The sequence below is a fragment of the Ambystoma mexicanum genome, chromosome 9 (assembly GCF_040938575.1).
Source record: "Ambystoma mexicanum isolate Mex_15411 chromosome 9, UKY_AmexF1_1, whole genome shotgun sequence".
NCBI lineage: Eukaryota > Metazoa > Chordata > Amphibia > Caudata > Ambystomatidae > Ambystoma > Ambystoma mexicanum.
The window spans coordinates 655,842,915-655,860,409 of NC_090931.1; the positions used below are offsets into that span (position 1 = coordinate 655,842,915).

Genomic DNA, 17,495 nt, shown 5'->3' on the forward strand with positions numbered 1-17,495 from the left:
CGGCGTGGGAGCTCACGTGGTGCTGACCAGGCTCCTGGGGCCGCCATTCGAGCCTCTGCATTCAGTTGAAATTTCTGTCATGGAAAACAGTGTTCCTTGTGGCCATCACCTCCGCACGACGAGTGGGAGAGATCCAGGCCCTATCCTGCAAGCCTCCATACTTGACTTTCCACGAGACGAGGGTGGTGCTGAGGACGCACCCCTACTTCACGCCCAAGGTGCCGTCTGACTTCCACCTTAACAAGCCCTTGGTGTTGCCAGTTTTATTCCCGTCGCCTTCGTCGCCGGCCAAGAGGACTTTGCACTCGCTGGATGTAGCTAGAGTGCTGAAGTTCTACGTGGACCGCACAATGAGTTTTCGGAAGACGTCACAGCTTTTTGTGAACTTTGGACCTGTGAATCAAGGGAAGGCTCTCTCGAAGGCTTCCATTTCCAGGTGGCTCTCCGGCTGCATCATGCACTGTCATCGGTTGGCAAACCGGCCGTCCGAGAGCCCATTCGATCTGAGCGATCGCTGCTACTACGGCGTTCTTGTCTGGTGTGCCCCTGCTGGACATCTGCAGGGCTGCTATGTGGAGGTCGATGCACATGTTCACGAGATTCTACTGCGTCAACCGGGATTCCAGGGAGGAGTCCAGAGACGGCCAAGCAGTGTTGCGCAACCTGTTCACCAGAAGCCTGGTGAGGAGGTAAGAGTTGCTTAATGTTGAGTTTATGTACTGCTTAATGTTGAGCCTTGCCACTTCCCGTGGTTGTGCATGTGTGTACTGCTATGTATTCTTATATTCATGAGCATGTGAATCCATGCCAGACCCCATGCTGGAGAAGGAACAAGTTACTTACCTGTAACTGTTGTTCTCCAGCATGGGTCTGGCATGGATTCACATGCGAACCCTCCCTCCTAACCCTCTGCGGCTCTTCACTTGGTCATACTGCCACTTTACGTGCTACCAAATCTGAGGATGGCTGCCAGGGGCGGGGCTTAGGGAGAGGGCAGTCATTGGCTGAGGGCAGTATGACCCAGAGACCAGTGATTGGTTACTACTAAGAAAAACAGATCAGAAACGAAACTGATACTGATTTTTTTCTTTACCAAGGATTCCCAGCCTGACGACGGGGAATATTCATGAGCATGTGAATCCATGCCAGACCCATGCTGGAGAACAACAGTTACAGGTAAGTAACTTGTTCCTTCCTGCAGTTCGGGGGATCCAGCAGAGGAAGAGAGGCTCTCGTCGTGGAGGAACGGTTCGAGTTACTGCACTACCCAGGGATCAAACCAGCCGCGGTGCTGCCTGACGAATAAAAGGTACGCTCCTTTAAATCGCAGTCTGGGCGGACTGGTGCCTGGCTATCCGGCCTCCGAGTACAGGGTACTCGCGATTCGACCAAGGCAGGTCCAGGAAGGCGATTGGCAAACTGGTTGGCCCCACCAGCTCAAGGGAAGAAGGCTCTTGCAGATGAAGATCTCCTCTCGTCGTGTGGAGAAAAGTGGTGAGACGCTGCAGCAGGGCTTCACTGGTGGTTCAGTCGTTGCAGATGTCTTTGGCTTCTCTCCTCTTCGGCTTCTTAGTTCCAGTGGCGACGTCTTGCTCTTCCAGTCCTCCGGACCCTGCTTTTATGCAAAAAGATCCCCATTCATGCAGCCTGGTTGTCACTCGCACAGTGGAGTGGTCATCTTGGCGGGAGACCCTCCAGCCTATCAGGATAGAGTGCGACATGGGTTGCGGAGGCAACTCTGTCCAGGGGTCCTACTCCCCCTCACACACAACGGACCCACCCCAGACTCAGTGGTGCCGAAAGGAGGGCTTCTTGGCAGAAGCCCGCCAAAAGGACGAACAAAGGATCCCCAACCTGGGTTAGGAGTTTAGAGAAAGACACGAGAAAGTAGTTATATTAATGTTCTGGCAAATAAAACCTACCGGAGTAAAGTTAATGTAAAAAATAAACCAGCGGTATGTTAGAGGCTGTCAGAAAAAGTGGTAGCCTCGAACAATGGGAAAATCCCATAGGAAAATATTTGCGGTCGAATATTTATGGTAGTAACCACTGCCACCAGCCAGAAACTTTAGAGAGAGGGACTGTACGGTACCCCCTCGAAAATGAACATAAGGGAAAACTATTAACCCTTTCCAGTATCTCCATAGTAAGATGGGTTGTACTGGTTAAGTTCATAAAAATTGACTAGTAAAGTCAATTGGGACTGTACATGCCCTGGGAGACAGTAGTCAGTCCCAGGGTATGGAGTCTGTTTTGGGGTCGCTACGACACCCCTGTGTCACTGCACGGAGGGTGCTGTGTAACATGTGAATAAAGATGGTTCTTATGGGGTTGAGAAAATCCCATAGACATTAAACCCAAAAATAGCCTAGAACACGCATAGCAAAAATGCCTAAGAGTGGGAAAAAGAGTCTCACTCTTAGCAGGTAAAAAGAAACAAACCCTTCATATCCAGCAAATCTGCTGGGGGACTCTATAGATAGGGGAAATTAGCCATAGAATGACAATTCTCCCTAACACCTTTCTACAAGAGACCCACCTCCTGAGGGAGGATGAGGATAGATTTGCCCATAAAAGTTTCTCGCCTTTTTTCTTTGCCTCAGGCAGAACTAAAAGACTAGGCATTGCGATCTTGTTTGACAGGGCTACTCCCTTAGTAAATTCGGGTGTTCTTAGGGATTCTAATGGGAGATGCATAGGGGTCATCGCCCTATTCATGGGGAACGCCTTCACCTTTCTCTCAGTCTATGCACTCAATGATGGGCAGGACCTCTTTCTTTACAATCTCATTTGTAAACTTCAGACCTTCGTGGAGGGCTCCCTTATCATTGGTGGCACTTCAACGGTATGCAGTGATAAAATCGTGGCAAAAATGTCGCTTGTAAAAAATAAAAAAAAATAACGCAGCAAAAATTCAGTGGTTTGACCCGGTAAAGGTGTACCCCATTATACCATTTAAGGGGAGCAGGGGTGTCCCCACCCCCCTTAAATGGTATAATGGTTGCGGGGGTGTCCCCCGCATCCTTTACATGGATTGCGGTGGCAGGAACACAGCCTTTTTGCCGTGATATTTTGTAACCACAGCCATTTTTACTGCGATTTTAACTCCTGAAACCACTTCAACTTGGCTCCCGTTCCTAATGTTGACAAGACTCTGCCTGCTACTAGTGGGTATTTTAGGAACTCATTAGCTCTCATAAAGGTCCTCTGAGAACTAAACCTGGTTGACATATGGAGGTTTAGGAGTCCTTCTCATAGGGACTTTGGCATTTTTCACATGTACACAAGGGAAATTCACAGAGCGACACACTTCTTGCTTCTTAGTCTTAAGTAACCATCATCCCGGATTCCACCATTATATATTGTGGCACTTTCAGATCCCGTCCCAGTATCACTGTCCCTTTTGATGCGAGACCTCCCTCCCCCCACCTCCTCAACCCTGGAGATTGTATAACCCAATACTTGGGGACCAGGTCATCCGCCAAGTGATTAAAACCGCAATACTCACATATTTTGAGACCAACCTCACTGGAGGAATGCCCTTCCAGACAGTCTGGGACGTGATGAAGTTGGTCGTTCGGGGGAGTTATTATTAGCCTATCTTCGTCCTATTCTAAAGCGAAGACACGTTTGAGGGAAGAACTAGAGGGGATGACAAAACTAGGGAGACTGCACACAAACTCACGGGTTCCCTTAAGGCATGGCGCCACCTGAAAATCGCCAAATCCAAGCTGGAGGCCCAGTTGGCAGAGAGAACAGCACAGGCACTCTTGAAGTTCAAGCAGTATTACTACACCAGAGGCAACAAGGCTAACAAGATTCTGGTTCACAAACTGAAAAAACATAAAACCCGGAATAATATTTGGGTGCTACAGGATGAGGTGGGTTTGTTTCGGTTGGCAGACTACGACTGGCCTGGGTTCATAAATACTACAGAGCATCCATCATTGCAATAAGTTAGGTGAGGGATTTTGTTTTACTTCAATAAATATCAGAAATGTTGAAAGTTGTCAGCGTCCTCTCTGACCTACCACACTGGCCTCTGCCCATACGTGGTCTGTATTTCAATGGTAAGGCTGAGTAATAACACAAATATGTTCAAAAGGCTACATTTTATTTTTTGTTTCTTTTGTGAAGGAGTTTCCACAATGCTCCTCGTGGGCTGGTGGGGTTTCTCCCCACCCTCTTGACAAATTCACATCTCACAGAGGTGTCTCTAGGGCCTCGGTCTCTCAAACTTCGCTTTAGGTTTTTCCGTGAGCAGGGGTCTTATCAGTATTCACTTCTGGTCTCAGCATTTGCTTCAGGCCTTTCCCAGACCTTAGGTTTCTTAACATTCCCTTCCGGTCTATGCCGGACCCTGACTTCGTCAGCATTCCCTTAGTCTCTCCCAGAGCTTGGCATTCTCAATGTTTGCTTCATGAATAATGGATATTCCTCTTTGCCTCATTTAGGGTCATTTTCAGTCAGACAATATTCTGCCACACTCCTGCCATATGTCTGTTTTATCTCCTCCTCCACAGGGGTTGCTGGTGCAAAGCCTCCAACTCTGGTTCTCCAGTTCCCCCAATGGCTTGGGAGGTGCTTCTAGAGTTCACTAGTCAGCCTCTGCCTGGGGCTTAAAGGTATGCGCAGCTCACAATCTCTCCTTCCAAAGCCTCCAAGCTTGTAATCGATTCTTCCGGAGACCTGCTTCTCAGCACTCCTCTCTGGCACTGACTTCCTCCAGGATCATTCCTTCAGTGCTCTCCCCTTGTATCCATGGAGAAAGTAGAGGCACATCTGCTTCCTCTGGGATTATCCTCCTTACTTCACTTTTCCAGCCTCTCTTATGCACACCAGGTGGAGAGGGCGTTCTAAGGTTCTCTCTGATAGGTTATTCCCCTTTTGCTTTTGTATTCACATCTGGGATTGGTCATTCCATCTTTCGCTCTCACCTCTTCTCAGTGTATATTTGGTCAAGATGTGTTATTGGTTCATTATTTGATTTCTATTATGATTAATAACAGCCTACGAGGTTCCACAGGGATCCGTGGGGTGCAGCACCATCTTAGAATCACTTCATTTCAGAGCCTCTGCGGCAATCCGTTGTCACTGATACCTGGCATACTGATGTGTTGTTGTTGGAGTACAGGATCCTCAATTGGCCCCTTGCCTCTTTATCTAGCTTCAACCTAGTGTGGTTTGCAAACACCGCAGGTTGAAGCATAGCGGGCTAATAATTGTAGGTTTGCGCAGGTTCATGGACAGTTGGGATCGCTCACAAATGCCTACTGTCAATTAGGGCCCCTGGGTCCAAGATAAATCAGTGGTGAGACAGCAAGTAGGTGAGATCCCTTCCCATTCAACCTCTACGAGGAACTTTGAGTAGTGTCTCAACCACCCAAGTCTCTTTTGGTTTTCGCTACCCGCACATGTTTGGATTGGACGTTTAGGCAATTCCCCACAATGGACATCGCTGGCCGGTCTTTGGCTGCGCGTCGCTGGCCAGTTACCTACTTTTACTTGTATGGGTGGTCGCTGTCTGTGTTCAGATCGTTCATGTTTATTTTACCTGACTGGTTAAACTGTTTTCATAGTTAGGCTGGCCTCACTCCCCCCTTAGGTGGATGCTTAGTCTGTGTGTATTATGTGGATTGCTCATCTCTGTACATAGCCAAGAAGGACCAAACAGCCTGGCTCCAAATCTACACCCATCGCAAAATCAAACCCTTCATCTCACTGCAGGACTTCCAGACCGTAGTGCAAGCACTTGTGGCCTCACACATCGATGGAGGAATGCCCTCTCGAGCTAGGTCCACGCTTTAAACAAAATTAAATTATTAAAATGGATGGGTCATATCTGTCTGCTCATGGACTGCTAATTCTTTCAATATATGGATGGCTGGTCCCTGCATGTTTGTGGCTGGCTGTCTACCTATATGTATGTAGACGGTTGGTCTATCGTTATGTGCAGTGCATGCTGTTTCTTTGTGTGGATGACTCCTCTGATCTTGTGTGTGTTCTGCCTTGCAATATAAAGTGTTGTAGACTCAGCATTTTTTACCGAGAAGCTTACTTAGTTTTATTAAATATGGCTTATTTCTCTTGGTTTCTGAAAAGCCTGGTGTTCTGGTTTGGAGATCTGAATTTCCGAATTGCTGATTTCGGTATGCATTTTGTTCGTGAGGCAATTACCAGCGATAGGTACAGCTTGTTGTGGGACAAAGATCAGGTAAGACCTCCCCGACTTTCATTATATTTTGCCCTTACTCTGTGACAGTGGAGTGTTTCTTATAGTGACTACATGCCTAGAGAACATAGATGAAGGTAGCAAAGGCTGGCAGAAAACCTACAAAATTGTTCTTTAGAAAAAGGAAAGAGTTTAACTCTCATATGAAATTTTGTTGCTTGGCGTATCCTTTCCCTAGATGGACGTGAATTAGAGAAAAATATTCTATTCTTATGTGAAGGACTCTCCAGTTTCCACAAGAATAGTAATGAGTGGGATGATAATATAAACTTGCACAGAGAAATGGTTTAATGCTGTTAGTTCAGTTTTCAAATCAAACAAAATCCGGTGCCGATGTATTTCCACGTTTTGCTGCCCCTAACATTGCACAGGTATGTTTTTATACTGGTTGCCACTTATTAGACTTGTTATGTTTAGGTGTTTGGACACATTATTCACCCAATGATTTACATGTAATGTTTAAAGTGACCCTGCCGAAAATGTGACTTCCCAGCCTCTGTGTTGAGTACTCTTTTCCACTTGGTGCAAGTATCTATCTGCTTCTTCGCCCAAATGTATTACCCTGTAGATAAATGGGCCGTACCATTACTTTTAATTCCTTGCATACTTTATGCTGCAGCCTGTGGTGTTTAAAGTGAAAGATATTTTTTTTGTATTTAAGTTATGTCCAGGTGTGTGTTTTTAATTTTTGTATTCCTCATTCCATCGTGCGACTACCATCTGATGGTGTGTATACTTAAGTGTTTGGACACAGTACCTGCAAAGCATTTGGTGAATAACTGGGCCCTGCCTAAAATGTAATTTCCCATCACTGGTGATGAGAGCTGTTTTCCAATGGGTGTGACTGTTTCTAGTGGATCCTCATCTTTGATATACTCCGAAATCCTACTTGCAGCTTCGGAACTTTTCACAGCAGAGGGCGCCGTGCATAGTCACCAACCTTGTGTCCCTCAAGTGCCTGTCACACAACCGAACAAAACAGATACATACATTTACCCTTAGGAGAAATAGAATATCATTGATTCAATGACCAGTATGATACAGGGAAGTATTGAGATGCCTTAGAAATAGACAGAAGGATTGAGAATAATCACAAAAAAGTTCCCTATTTGTATTTGTATGTGTATTTTGTTTATTTGTAAAGCGCGCAAGGCCCGAGGGCAATTATAAAGTCCAAACTGGAAATGGTTTTGGGCCTTATGCCCAAAAGTCGTCAGTTCCAAAGTCGATACTTTACAGGTAGGTTTATAAAGAGATGTGTAGTGCCCGTAGTTATGATTAATAGGACTCAAAAGGTTAGATGAAGTTTGAATAAGTACTCCACTCCATCCCATCCCAACACACTAGGTAAGGTCTAGAGAGGGAGCCATGACCACATTCCTCCACCAAAGGCCGGGTTAGGGACAGGTCTTTAAACCCCTGTGTTCCTATGGAAGACTAAGGAGGGGGATAGCAACAGGTATGTAGACTTACCCCCCTGAATCCCTGTTTTCTGGGACCAATTGTTGAGGTTCTGGAATCGGTTGTAGGCTTTCTCTTCTTGTGTTGCTCCATTTGTGAGGGTCGTCTGGACGTCTCGTCTGCAGGGCTTACTCTCGGTCAAATACTTTATTTTTGGTCTGTCGTGCTGCTTGGGAAGAACACCCATTGAAGGAAAGGAAGAATTCTGCTGGACAGACAGCCACAGGACACCTTTGGGACACAAAGACTGAGTTTCTTAAGGGGGTCACTGCGTTCAGGTGATCGTCCAGCGGGGAAGAGAGAAACGGGCCCAGCAGGGCTTCCCTTGATGCAAGAATGCTGGAAATGCAGAAACAGTCAACGTATGGCACAAGCTGAAAATCTACAAAGTTCCAAGGCTCGGAACGGCAACGGAATTGGTAGCTGAGGAGAGAGCTGGACACTTCTGAAGGCTCAGCAGGCACGGATCCTCGAGTAGGGATTCAGACTGGTTGTTCCTACCTGTCTAGGGTTCAAAGCTCCAATGAGTGCCTCGAGATCAGGACAGAGGAGCAGGGCTTCACCGAGACAGCACTGTAGTCGATGCTTGTTAGCTGTAGGGGTCGTCTTCCAGTCGTTAGCAGGTTTCTCTTCAAGTCTTGGCTCAAACAATGATTTGTTGAATGGCTGCGGGAGCTCTTATTTTATCCAGCCAAGTGACTGGGAGCAAACCCAAGCCCACCAATAGTAAGGATCTGCACCATTGAAACTGACAGTGGCTATCCAGTCCCGGATAGCCACTGGCCACATCAATCTGCCTAGCAACAGACATTTAGCATCATGGATGTGGATTGGGACTAGACAGTCCCAGCCACTTCCTCTAGCCACACAATATAACTGTCTGTTAGCCCATGAAAGCCACAGCATTCCCAGGTAAAGGGATTACTATATAAGGAATTTCTTGACCTGAGATGGCAGAAAGAAAGCCAAAGACGAATATGACCAAAGAACAAGCGAAAAACCTTGTGGCAATGCCCATCTTTGGGTGCTAGCCGCCTTTAGCGGCAAATGCAAAAATGCATGAGTAAAATGTACCAAAGACAGTAAACATTTCACAGCTGTCATCGGCTTGTCTTGGGCACATTGTAAAAGTAACCAAATAGCAATTAAATGAAAAGATATAAGGATACAGAGAAAGTTGATATGTGCAATTGTAACAATACAAGAATTCACAAAGAGGGATAGTCTCTCAGTATTGACAGTCTTAGGGACTGGTCAGTTTCCCCATAAGAATGAGAAAAAGTGAGGGAAGTAAAGAGAAGGCTTTACTCGCCTCCAGAAAATGAGGAAAAGGTTCAAAACAAGCAAAAAGAAAGGGTGTCCCCTAGAAGTCTATGGAGGGAAGCAGCAACAAAAAGAAAAGTGTGTTCCAAACAATACCCCAGAGTCACTTTAAGGAGAGTTGCATTGTCAATTCAATGTACCATAGGATGTAATGGGGGAAAGTAATGGTGCAGATGCTGCAATGCTCAACCTCCAAGGCAGCCACAGGAGACCCAAGGGAGAGTTCCAGAGGTCGTAAAATGGACCCCAGATGAAGTCGCAGAACTGTCTCGGGGAATCCAGGTTAGGACTTCCCTCCCAGGAATTACTACCATCGACCAGGAGAAGACCCAGGGGAGAATATCATGAATAATCACCTTTCCTGGCACCCCAAGGCAGGGATGTCAATTGAGGGTCACCAGAGGTCGCAAGAGCGACTTCTGCCATTTCCCCCAGCGCACTCTGGCATAATTCTGCGACCTCTGGACTGGCCTGGTGCTTGCTTTTTTTTAAATAGTTTGTTACAAACTATTTATAAAAAACGAGCAAGCTCCTGATGCCACCGACCCCAGGCCTGGCCAGAGGAAGCAGAGAGCCGCGCGGCGGGCCAGGGCGAGCAATGGTTGCTAAGCATAGCGTGCCGGTGCCTTCAGGTCTATTACTTGAGCGTTGGTTGCTTAGCAACTAAACCTCGTCCAGGCCAATGGCTGAGGCAGGGAAGCAGTCAGAGGAGAAGAGGGATGAGTGCAGTAGCAAGCCAGCCAGCCACACTGAGGACCGTGCGCGGGCGAAGCAGGATATTGCGGCAGGAGTCGGAGTGGTGCAGGTTTGTTCTATATAGCGACTCGCGAACACTGAGCTTTTTGAGATGTGCATGCTTGCACCTGTTCCAGCTTCATGTTGATGTTAAGGAAGCTGGAGTTTGCCTGCTGTGTAATGTGGGATTTACCAGACCGTAATTTCACAGTGGCAATACCACATGAGTGACATCACATGTGGTTATGCATTTCTCTGGAGGTAATCGCAAAGCAGGCAGTCTGTAGGAGTTTGGGCATTTAAACACATACTTTATCTGAGAAAATCAGGCTATATTTTCAAATAGCACCTGTTTTTACCACTGTTGTCAAACTCGTAATGAGGTCCTGCGTTTCTTCCTCTCTGCTGTCTGGTTCTGAGTGCGCATTCAGGAAGGAGGCTGTGTGTGTGGCACTTTGCCTCACTGAGTTCCAGGTGCTCCAGCAGTCTCTCCTCTTGCGGACGTCTCTGAGAGACTGCGTGTGCTGTCTACACTGCACTCTCAATGGCAAGGCGGCGTCTGCTGCAGAGTGTATGCCCTTACACCCTTCACTTGCTTTCTTGCCGAATCTCAAGGCTAAAGAAATCCAAGGGAAGTGGTTATCAGGGAATGCTGATGTTATGGGTAGGAAATGCCCGCATTGACCTGGCTGCCACGCCATTGCCTCCCCCAGTTATGAACGGCTGTGAGGGGAGTGTGATTTATGCAAACATTGCCCTGATTAAACAAGAATGTTGTACAAAAGTTACAATTCTGGTTTTGCAACTCTGTTGAACCCAACTCTCGAAATGCTGGCAGTGCACACGTGTGAGCAAAGGCACAATCGATGTCCAGAGTCGTTGCTCATTTTCCTTTCAGCACTGGGGTCTCCACACTCCATGCACCTGTACTGTGGAGAATGACAGCACATGACCCTCTTCATTTCTGATTATCAGTCCGAAGACCGCATATATAAGACCGACGTTGCAGAAGGGAGCTTGTAATGGCTGCCCTCGCATGGTCACACTTATGCCCCCCCCCCAATCCTCTGGTTAACTCAACCTTGGCCAACAGTGCATTGAGCCGGCGTTACAGCTCAGTGCCATCACGTGCCCACGCAGACAGAAAAAGCTCATTGGCCTGCCAGCCTGGAAGAGCACTTTGGACCTCATCCTATGGCATTATGTCCCTATGCTCACTTTACGTCCCATATCGAGAACTAGGGGAGGGGTTGTGGGGGGAGCCTACAGAACCAGTCACATACTTTTTTTTAGGTTGAGGCTCGAGTGGCTCATTTTCTAATAGCTATAGCTGGTAAGATAGCTCAGTGGGTTGAATGCTGGCTGCTGCAATGTGAGTGTGTGATCTACAGGTTGCAGGTTCGACTCGCAGCAAGGTCAACTCAGCCCTTCATCCTGCTTCGGTTGATAAATGAGTACCAACACAGGTTGTGTGATATTGTATGTATAGTTCTAAATGACTTGCTTAAGCGTAAGTTCTATATAATAAAACATCATTATCGTTTGGCCTTGGACGTCTGCTTGCATTCAGTGATTTGGTAATATGGGCCAGTACGCACTTATATTAATGCATATGGTGATCCATTCTTGTATGAAATGTACATCAATTTACAGTGTTTATCGTGACCATATTGTTCGTAGTGTACTTAGAAACAATGCTATGTGATGCCACTCCCGGTGATGCCACACGGGAGCATGGTCAAATGACACCACTTCCTGTGATGTCACTCCGGGCATGGTCAAATTCTTGGGGGCGTGACATTGTGATGTCAGTTCCGCTACCGCTGACATTTTGGTGAAATGATGTCCCTGCCCCAAGGCAGATACCCCATGTAGGTGGTTTCTGTGAAAATGGTCCCGGCAGCGAGAAACAACCCGATGAGTAAACAGCTCTTTCCCCAGTTTGAGTATTCAGGATTAGTTTCCCTAGCATTTGAAACCTGGACCAACGAAGGGCCCAGCAACCATGGAAACAAACAGACTCCTGCCAGTATCTCTACTTTCAACTCGGGAGTGAAAAATCCAGCGAGGGACACTTCCAGGAGAAGCGGGAAGCCTGGAGAAGCAGCCCCCTGCAGCAGGGCGAATAAAAGAAGGCAGCAACATGTTAGCAAACGGTAATAGGACAGACCACGGCTGGTAGCACCCTCAGACATCCCAGAATTAAGATCTAGCTGAAGGGTGAACTCTCAGCCCCTCATTAGACTTCTGCAGAAACCTGCAGCCAGGCGAAAGTTATTGGCGGTAAACAGTGGGATGCTGCGATAAAAAAGCCCAGAAACGGTTCCAAAGTGGAGGGCTTGACCCAGCAGATGTGGGGAGTCACCAGAAGTCTTCAAGACATCTGGATTGGACTTCTAGCAGCAGAAGAACCCACTTGGGAATATCTGCAAACCACTGTACCTTGTTAGTGAGTTTTACAAATGGCAAAATCTGGGTGAATCGTGGCACAAATCCTCCTTCTGCTACCTCCAAGTTACAAGCAAGAGAGGCAGTTGGGGGCAGAGCACAAACCTAAATATCCCTGTGAAAGGGTCATGGTCCCAGACCAGCTAGCCAGTCACAAAAAAAGGCTAGGGGCAAAGTCTGAGATGACCAACTGTACTTTTTGGTTACTTTGGCTGACATTCAGCCAAAGCCACCCCCTCAGGAAGTTTGGGGGCCAGTTCAGGGACCTATACTAGCCTAAACCAATTGGGACCAATATGGAGGCCACCATGATGGGCTCACAGAGAGCCCACATGGTCAGAATGGCCATTTTGAGACCACATTGGGGTCCCCTAGACAAAGTGAAGCCCTAGAAAACAATGGTCGGGAACAGGATTTAAGAAAACCCATTGGTACCCCAATTGCTACCAAAATGCTACATTTGGCTACCAGTGCAGTAACATTGCTTTCACCCTTCATGAAGCCAAAATTAAAGCACAGCTACCACCAACCTATTCCCTAAAACCAATCATACTAGGGCAAAAATGTAGCCTGATGGGGCACCAGGGGGATTAAACATCTCATGGGTCTCAACTGCATATACCTTTTTTTTAATACGGTATAAAGTGACTTAATGGTAGGGGGACTTGAGGAGAAGTCCCTTTTGACCACCAAAAAGAGATCAAGGAACCAAAATAAATAGCAGAGAAAAGCAAAAAGTTGAGGGACGCAAAAAAGTAGCCCTAGAATCCACAAAATAGGAATTCTTCCTTAACACATGGTGATGTGCTACAAGCGCTCGCACTCCTGACCCCCTTATAATTGAAAGCAATGATGATCATCCTTTTTCTACCCACATTGGTGGCCCTAAATCCCCACTATACCCCACTGGCATCAAATGCAGTCATTATATTAAATGTGCAAAGCACTGCCTCATTTTTGTCCAACCAAGTTTATACTTTGTGAGCATAGTTAAAAAATGCACCACATAACAACTAAGCCCTCCATTTATTATGACTTGTCTCTAATGCATTTCTCATTTCTTATTACTTTTTCCTTTAAGCCCTAAAACATAGAATGTCAAATTCCAATGTTGCAAAATCAATTGAAAAATAAAAGGCTTTCTCGGGCATCCACAAACTCTGGGCCATCACTGAAATACCACACTAGCACCTCCCGCACCCTCATTACTACCACCATACCTGATGAACCTCCCTCCCTTTCCCCCATATAACATTTTAAGTGTGTCTTTAGAATAATATCAATCTGTTTTTACTCTCATCAGGAAAAAACACCACCATTTTCACATGGCACTTTTTCAAAACTGAGAAGGCTTCACTCAAGCATATTGGGAGATATGGAAAGGTTTTGGGTGTCAGGGACCCCACTCTTTACCACATTTTAAAATAAATTACTGGATGGATTTCCACCGAACCATCAAAAGAATGGACTACTGCACATCCTGCTTCTTTTAAAAATTCCAACCAGCAATTTAGGCCACACAACTGTCTTTTTATTGCATATGTAATTTATGGGAAAACCAATGCAAACGTTTTTTTAAAACACTTTTTTCACACTTTATCTTTGTTTTGCACCATTGGACAGATGTGAACCAAACTTCCCGTTTTGGGAGGTTGCAACCAAACAGGTTTTTGGGAAAGTTACATGCAGATGTGTACAATGGGTCAAAAGGTATTTTACCAAAACCAATGGCACATGAGTTTCACTTTCAGACTGTAGCCCTACAATATGAAATAACAAACTTGCCTTCTCATATGGCCCAGCATCTAGATGGGAGGTTGATGTTCGTGCCCTCTGCTTGTATTCAGGCTGTCAAACACACATTGGCATTGGGATTGCTGAGGTGAGATGCACATCCAAAAAAAACATAGAGGCACTCCATTTTCTAGATGGGAGTAATTTAGTAGAAGGTGCCTAGGTGAGTAAGGAAATTGCCACTCATAAACAACGCTTCCATTTCTTTGCAGCTTACTGATGTCACAGATGGCTGCAAGAACGTACCAACAGTTCAGGGTTTTTTATTGAAATTTTGGAGAAGGGTTTAACTCCGGCCCGTCCCTCTCGTCTCCCTCCTTAGCCCAGATGTCTCTAAACTCCAAGATGGTGACTAGAGTTTGGTAACCCGTTCTATCTAACGGCTGACTAGCTGGATATGATGACATAAAAGCAAAAGCCTTATCTAGCTTCTCCCTTTGGAAACAATCTAGGTGGATCCTATTCAGGTGTCCCACAAATGTACCAATGGTCTTCATAATTGGAATAAGTTCCTCCCATTGTCCAGGTTCTTTTGTCCTTCCCTCTCATGCCCTTCTCTTCTGGGCCCTCATCTTATGTTTCCTCCCCTTCCTCCTTCTCTCATCCCTCTGCTTCCTCCCACATCCCTCCCTTCTCTTTTCCGTCCCGCCAACATTCTCCCTCCTCTCTATTCCGTACTTCTATCTTCGACTCTACTCCTCACTACCCACTGCTCTCTACTACTCTCTCACCTTCCTGTTCTAATACCCTCTTCTCCCAGCTCTACTAATCTCTCCTCCCTGCTCCACTACTCTCTTCTCATCACTAATGGGGGAGTTTTCCTAAAGTCCTACTGATAGTAAGACTTTAGTAAGCTATCCCAGTGGTTTGTAGATCCCCAACTCTTAGTAACAGTCTGTACTAGTGCAGGACCTTGGTAGAGTGGCAGAGCAGTCAGGCTAATCTTAAGAGGAAGATGTGAGCTGTAGGTAAGTACACTGAATCTTAGCTAGACAGGCACAGCAAATAAGCACTTAAACTTATAGTTATATAAAAAGTACATATTTATTATATCTACACCAGAATCACTTTAAATACAACATTTATGCTAGAACACTTAGGAACACTTAGGAATACTTGATAATACACTTCAAAGGGCACTTTCACTTTTGTGTTTGTGGTCATATTTGTAGCAAATTAGAAAGGGAAAAGACAATGTTATCGTAATATCTGTTACTGCGCACTCATGTGGGTTTCAACGGTTTATGCATTCGCTCTGCAAACACATATAGTAAAGTCACTTAAAGGGAGGGAAATGGCTAGTTAGTTAGTGTAACATAAGCTTAGTTCAAGGTTCTAGAGATGGTTTGTGCGCCTAGCAAGTCCTTTAAGTCCAAAAACACAACCATAGCTAAAGGCAGTTTGGAGAGGGCTTGAAGTCCTGACAAGAATTTACGAAGAGTTCCTGTGGATTTCTCTCAGTCTCTAGTGTTATAGAAGCAGCAAGTTAACAACTAACAAGGGAACCCTTAAATTGGACTCGAGGGGGACTCAAGCAGCGGCTTGGGTCTGAGGTAAGGGGGGGTTGCCCTGGACACTTCTACTTGCACTCCAACACTCTACTTGCACTCCAACACTCTGGAGCAACTTTTTGGAATCAGGTAAGCAATACCCTTTTCCCCATAGTACCTTAGGTTATAAGAAAATGTTTGTGCTGGATGCTCTGCAGTGTTGTAACTCTGGAGCCAACCTCCGGATTCCTTGGTCACATGACTGAAGGCAGGACAGTGGACGGGATCTCCCACCAGCAGTCTCAAGAGAGACTGCTGTAACACGACTTTCAGCAACTTCTTGGTTAACTCTGCGGTTTTGGCGCCTTTTCTGCAACACCAACCAAGGACACAGATTGCCCAGTCAATCTTCTTAGCTTCCTGCAGTCCCACACTCTGATGAGGGGGTCTGGGCGAGTTGGATCGGATCTCCGGAGTGTCCTTTTGGGATCAGCAAAGATTTAGACGGATTCGGCCTTTCCACGACGATGCACTCGAAATGGGCAGCAGGTCTCCTGGGGTTCTGCAGCTCTGGAAACTCCTAGGACCTCCGGAGATGGCTCGTTTCAAAGTTCGTCTTGGGACTGGTTGTTCCCACCAGCCAACGGGAAGGCGTCATCCTCGTTGGAGCTCCTCTGTCGCACAGAAAACAGGACAGCAGTGGTCACTTCACTGTTTTGCAAAGGGTCTGCAGCCGTCTCTGGTCATCTTCTTCTGTTACTTTAGCTTTCAGTGGTCGACTTGCTTTTCACACCAGAAGCCTCACCTTTTATACAGTTCCAGTTCACACTCCTCTGCAATCTCTCTCAGCATTTTACAGAAAGGGGCGTTTGGCTGTCAAATCAGGACAGACGACCCCCTGTGGGAGCTGGACCTATTCAGGCCCTCTGTCAGACAAAGGACAGGAGGATGGTTGGAAAACTCCTTCCCCATTTCCTTCCTGCCCAGACACTCTCGAGCCTAGGCAGGGACACCCAAGGGTTCCCGCCAAAGGGACACGGACGCACGCACGCACGCACGCACGCACACACACACACACACACACACGCGCGCTCGCACACACACACTCGCACACACACTCCCTCACACTCACACTCCCTCACTCTTCCCCGGGCCAACCTCTGACTTCCTTTTCCCCAGGGGCCAGGTTACATCAAGCATATACTGGGCGTTAAGCATGCCCACTTTTGAACACGGGCCTGCCAGCGTTTGGAAATGGCGGCCCACTCCAGGTATAATTAACTTCATAGTCCATGTGTGGATCAGGTGGAGTGTCCATATTGACGGTTTGATGTGCGTGAGGTTCCCCTACCTTTCTGCGTATCGCAGCGCCTCTCTCCAGTGAGTCGCTGGTTAGGGATGTCCTTGCTAGGAATCCTGGTATTCGCGGCCCTATGGCGAGGGTGAAAGAACCCTTGCCAGCATAGTGCACAACACGTATGGGATAAGAAGCAGTATTTTCATCATTTAACCAGGCACAGGTTGGAGGCACAGGGACTGGGGCCCTCCCACACCCTACCTCTAGGGCAGGACTGGCTCTGGCAAAAACCCTGGTAGGCCTTCTAGTTCAGGTTGACAGTGGTTTCCATCCCCTCTTGAACTGCTCAGGTCACTGACCCTGTCAAGTGGGTGATGGAGACCGCTCTCAAACTGGGGTGGGAGGCCTACCAGAGTTTTCACCAGTGCCAGTCCTGCCCCAAACGTGGGGTGTGGGAGCTTCCATGAATTATGTAATACCTTCTCTTGCACAATGCTGGCCAGTCTCTTGTCACGTAGGACGTCAACATCCAGCATGCTTAGCAGCAGATTAACAAGCGAGCAACCTGACCAGGAGAGAAACAGCAGAGAGCTGTGCCTCGAAGTAGCCCACACAAGTCCAGTGGGTATAGTACACTACGGGACAAGAAAGAAGGATAGAACTAGAGCAGGTATTTCGTAGCGGCCTACTCAGGGTGCCATGCAAATCTCAGAGA

At 46.9% G+C, this 17,495-nt stretch overlaps 1 protein-coding gene across 6 annotated transcripts in view; it reads left to right on the forward strand.

The window, feature by feature from the left end:
• INPP5K (inositol polyphosphate-5-phosphatase K) overlaps nucleotides 1-17,495 on the forward strand; it is a 697,161-nt gene that overhangs the window by 487,078 nt on the left and 192,588 nt on the right. For all 6 annotated transcript variants that reach the window (XM_069615422.1, XM_069615421.1, XM_069615423.1 and 3 more), the window contains one exon: nucleotides 6,103-6,214. In XM_069615422.1, the coding sequence (XP_069471523.1) occupies nucleotides 6,103-6,214 (112 nt within the window). The remainder of the gene's footprint in view (nucleotides 1-6,102; nucleotides 6,215-17,495) is intronic.